At 41.2% G+C, this 5,171-nt stretch overlaps 1 protein-coding gene across 1 annotated transcript in view; it reads left to right on the top strand.

Annotated features, from left to right (window-relative positions):
- CLUL1 (clusterin-like 1 (retinal)) overlaps positions 1–5,171 on the top strand; it is a 50,117-nt gene that overhangs the window by 21,721 nt on the left and 23,225 nt on the right. The window contains exon 5 of the mRNA XM_011996341.1: positions 4,200–4,337. Coding sequence (XP_011851731.1) covers positions 4,200–4,337 — 138 coding nt within the window. The remainder of the gene's footprint in view (positions 1–4,199; positions 4,338–5,171) is intronic.

Below are 5,171 nucleotides of genomic sequence, written 5' to 3'. Positions count from 1 at the left end.
GCCTGACCCTATCTGACTATTTTTCAATTATATTAGCTGTAGCTGGCAACAACTGAATCAGATTCTCAAAATCGCCATGACATTACATAACTGGCCTCTGCATGGGAGAGGTTTACTTTTCAGAGACTGAAGCTAGGAAACAATGTATTACATCCTTCAGGTCCCGTCGTTCCATGAACAGAGAACAGGCATCATTACTGGAATTGTTGGGTTCTATTTCAGAGTCCAGTGGACTTTTTTTATAAGTCAAGTATTTCGTCTGGTATTCCATTCTGAGGTTCTAAATTCATCAAATATTCAGGATAAACACCAGGCAAGTAGACTAAATCTATCCAAGCTGGGTGGTATCAAGTGATTTTAGCCTGACTGTTTAAATGGGTATCAACTGTCTTGGAATAACATTGAGAATGTGTTCATTAGAACAAAAGGGTTCCTCCCCTCCATGTTGTGTAGCAGCCTTACACAAGCATTGCTTATATTTCCATGTGCACAGGACTGTCAGTAGTGATTCAGACATGCCAGAGTCTAGATAATGTGCCAACCACTGTAACCCTCTTCCACACACCAGCTATGAACATGGGTTTCCACTGTCTGCCACCATTGCCTTCTCATTCACACAGCTGGGGGCCAACCCTACTCTCAGCTGCCTCACACACACCCTCCCCAGCCGCTCCGTGCCACTTCCATCTCAGTGATGACCTGAAAAGCCAAGGTCCCCTGTGAATGGAAATATTAAAGATAAAAACAAAATAGCAAACAAAAAAGTCTATTTACTCTGTTGTAGTCTTCTTTGTCCAGCATCCCTCCCCTAGCCAGACGGTACACAGAAGCTTACCGCAGACGAGACATTGTCTTCCCAGATGAGCAAATGTGGACTGTTTATCAAGAATAGTCAGGCAGGGGCTCTACGGCACTTGAATGTGGTTTCCATCACTTTTCTGGACAGGTAGTTGGTGAGGAGTAAGCTTACTGCCCTAGAAAATCTGCCTAATGACTTGACACTTTGAGTTTTGCCCCTTGTGGTAGGCAAAATAATGACTGCCCAAAATATCCCCACCCTAATCCCCAGAACCTGTGAATTTATGTTAGGTGGCAAAGGCAAAGTAAGGTTGCAGATGGAAAAAATAAATTTGTTAATCAACCGACTTTATTTTTATTTATTTATTTTTTGAGACAGAGTCTTGCTCTGTTGCCCAGGCTGGAGTGCAGTAGCATGATCTTGGCTCACTGCAACCTCCACCTCCCGGGTTCACGCCATTCTCCTGACTCAGTCTCCTGAGTAGCTAGGATTACAGGCACTCACCACCATGCCTGGCTAATTTTTGTATTTTGACTAGAGGCAGGGTTTCACCATGTTGTCCAGGCTGGTCTCGAACTTCTGACCTCAAATGATTCGCCCACCTCAGCCTCCCAAAGTGTTGGGATTACAGGCATGAGCCATCATACCCAGCCTCAACTGATGGATTCAATGTAATCGCAGGGTCCTTAAAAGTGGAAGAAGGAGGCAGAAAAGAATTAATTGCAGTGGCCCCAAGAGAAGGACTTGGCTCTACTTTGATGGCCTTGAAGACAGAGGACGGAGGCCATGAGCCGAGGAATGTAGGTGGCCTTGAGGAACTGGAAATGGTATAGAAATGAATTCTCCTCTAGAGCCACCCAAAAAACTAGCCCTACTGACATCTTATTTTTTATATTTTTTATTTTTTTGAGACAGAGTCTCAGTCACCTGAGTAGCTGGGACTACAGGTGCATGGCACCACACCCAGCTAATTTTTGCATTTTTTTTTTTTTGTAACAGATGACATCTTGATTTTAGCCCAGTGAGACCCACTTCAGACTTCTGACATAAAAGACCAAACAATAATGAATTTGTGCTGTTTCAAGCCACTGAATCTGTGGTAGCTGTAACAGAGTTAATAGTAATAGTAACTGACCAACATTTGCTGAGCAAGTTCTGTGTGGCAACCTTCATGGATGGGCCTTATTGGTCATGATTGTTTAAAGGGCCAAAATCAGAAAAATAGCCAAAACTGAATTATGAACACCAAGAAAAGGAGAGCGAAAATAAAAAGAATCAGAAATATCTTGATAATCAATGTTATTTTTGTTTTTTTGAGTATAGGCTCATTTTGGTCTCATATTTCTTTCCTACCTTGGTCTTTCTGGACCTCAGTTCCTGAATCTGTTGAAAATGAATAGGTCCAGGAAAGTAGCTCTTGGAATTGTCTTCACTTGTCTTATGAATCCCTGGAAAGAACAGATGAGATCATGTTCTACTGTAGCTTGACCAGTGCAGGGGGCCAGCAGACCTGTTTCTAATCCTTAAGAGAGAATTAGTGGACATTAATTTTCACATGGGAAAAACAGATAGGCAGGTGGGAGAGTAGATGATTTATCTCAGCGACTGCACTGGAAGTAGCTCCCTGGAAGGGTTCTGAGGTTCTGTCAAGGCTAGACTAAGTGAGGTGACAGATTGTGCTCTGGGTGCAGGATGGGGAATTAGTGTCATATGGGCCTAGAATTTGTCATCCTTGGTGTACGTACCAGGTATTAATCTAGATGCTAGAGATAAAACGATGATTATGACACAGCCTCTGACTTCCAGGAGCTCAGTCCAGAGAAAGGAAAACAGATTAGTGAACAATTACATCACCATATCGTGGGTAAAATGGCAGAAGAAGGTAATGAAGAATGACAAGATTAAAATGGCAAGACCAAGTCCCTTCCCTCAAGAGGCTTAGAGTCTAATGGGAAAGATAAGAAAGCAAACACTGCATTAAGCGGGAATCAGTTCTACAGTGGAAATTCTCACAGGGGGCTATGCAGGGCAAAGAAGAGGGTCCAGGAAAGCAGCTGGGAGAAATTGACTTTCTAGTCACCAAAGGGGATGGGTGCCTTCCATGCCATTCTATCGAACAACGCTTCGCTGTTTTTAAACTATGGACATTGCAATTTATGTCAAAATAAAATGTTTCATTTTTAAATGCTGAGGATTTAATCTAACAGAAGATCATCAGGTTGTAAATTAGTAATACATGTTTCTTAATGTCAAATACTCTATCGGGAACTGCCAGTTGTCTGTTGGATAGACTTCTCTTTTACACATTTTTATATGGATTAATTCTCCTAGGGGAAAAAACTTCTCAAAACGTGATCTGCTTTAGGTATTTTCCTAAATCTTTGACCCACTGTTCATAACAGTATGTACATCTCCACACACACATACTCACACACATATGTGTGTATATATATATACATATACACACATGACAAATGCAGAAATAGAATAGTAATAAAATAACCACTTATCACCCACTTTAAGAAACAGACATTTCTAATATCTTTGAAACTTCTTCCCAATTATAGCTTAAAAAATTATTAAAGCGTTTTTTAAAATACAGAAAAATCCAAGAGAAAAAGTTGCTTACAGTCACCTATTTACTTAATCCTATTGACATCAGAAATACTAATGATATAAGTAAGACATACGATTTTTAAAACATATAAAAGAACAAAATTAACGAAAGCTGCCCTCTCCTACCTTATCTAGTCCCTCTTCTAAAAGATAGTTGTTAATAATTCTTCATGACTCCTCCTAGAAAATAAAATTACATGCATTAATATATTTGTGTATATACTAATAATAAATGTCTAGTAACGAGATTCTTGGATTCAAGAGTATGTGCAATTTTTAATAGATGTTCAGTTGTCCTAGGAAATTATTGCACCAACATGCGTTTCTGTGTCTAAATATAGGAAAAAGGGCCCGGCACGGTGGCTCATGTCTGTAATCCCAGCACTTTGGAAGGCCGAGGCGGGTGGATCATTTGAGGTCAGGAGTTCAAGAAACCGGCCTGGACAACATGGTGCAACCCCATCTCTATTAAAAGTACAAAGATTAGCTGGGTGTGGTGGCTGTCACCTGTAATCCTAGCTACTTGGGAGGCTGAGGCAGGAGAATCACTTGAATCCGGGAGGCAGAGGTTGCAGTGAGCCAAGATCCCGCCACTGCACTTTAGCCTGGGCAACAGAGCAAAACTCTGTCTCAAAAATAAATAAATACATACATACATACATACATACATACATACATGAAAAAGATTTTGAAAGCACCGGTAAGAAAAAGCAGTGGCATTGTCTTCACTTCTTTACAGTGCAAACTCTTAGACACTAACGTGTAAATGTTATGTTCCCTGTAGCCCCTGACCACGGAGGCCTGATTTCAAAGATGTTACCTGGGCAGGACAGAGGACTGTGTGGGGAACTTGAGCAGAATTTGTCGAGGTGTTTCAAATTTCATGAGAAATGCCAAAAATGTCAGGCTCACCTATCTGAAGGTAAATAATTGCTATTTTTTAAAATTATACTTTAAGTTCTGGGGTACATTTCGTTATAAAGTTTCGGTGCCACAAAAGAAATAGCACTCGAATATAAAATTTTCTTTTTAATTCTTAGCAAGGCAAGTTACTTCTATAGACGGTTGTACCCTTACAGATAGAACAACGGTGAGCGCGCACTTGGACAAGGGAGGGGAAGGGATTCTGGCCCCTGCTGCTGTGTCGTTCCCCTATTGGCTAGGGTTAGACCGCACAGGCTAAACTAATTCCGATTGGCTAATTTAAAGAGAGTGATGGGGTGACTGGTTTGGCGGGAAGAATGGTTACGACAGAGCAGGTAATTGGAATTAGGGTGAGTAGGTACTCGGAATGAGTCTGGGCGGGGCAGGTAATCGGAATGGGTCGGGGCGGGGCAGGTAATCGGAATGAGTCCAGGTGGAGCAGATAATCGGAATGAGTCCGGGTGGAGCAGGTAACCGGAATTAGGGTGAGTAGGTACTCCGAAAGAATCGGGGCAGGGCAGGTAATCGGAATGAGTCGGGGCGGGGCAGGTAATTAAAAAAGGTTGCTTTAGGAGGAAATCAAGTTTAAAAGTAGAAGGCAAAGAATTGAACATACTGACATATTGATTGATTGAAAAGAAATTCAAAACTCATATCTAACAATTTTTTTAGGGTTTCTTTAGTATTCTGGACAGAGGACAAAATCTCATTCTTACAAGCATGGTGGATTCATTTGCTTTCCTCCTCCAAGCACTTTTTTGCAGGCTCATTTCCATGTGGGGGCGTTCAATGTAGGTTTATAAACTGTTTTTTTTTTTTTTTTTTTTTTTTT

This window comes from Mandrillus leucophaeus, unplaced genomic scaffold (genome assembly GCF_000951045.1).
Source record: "Mandrillus leucophaeus isolate KB7577 unplaced genomic scaffold, Mleu.le_1.0 Scaffold51, whole genome shotgun sequence".
In the NCBI taxonomy this organism is placed as follows: Eukaryota; Metazoa; Chordata; class Mammalia; order Primates; family Cercopithecidae; genus Mandrillus; species Mandrillus leucophaeus.
This window is presented reverse-complemented; position numbering and strand designations above follow the sequence as displayed.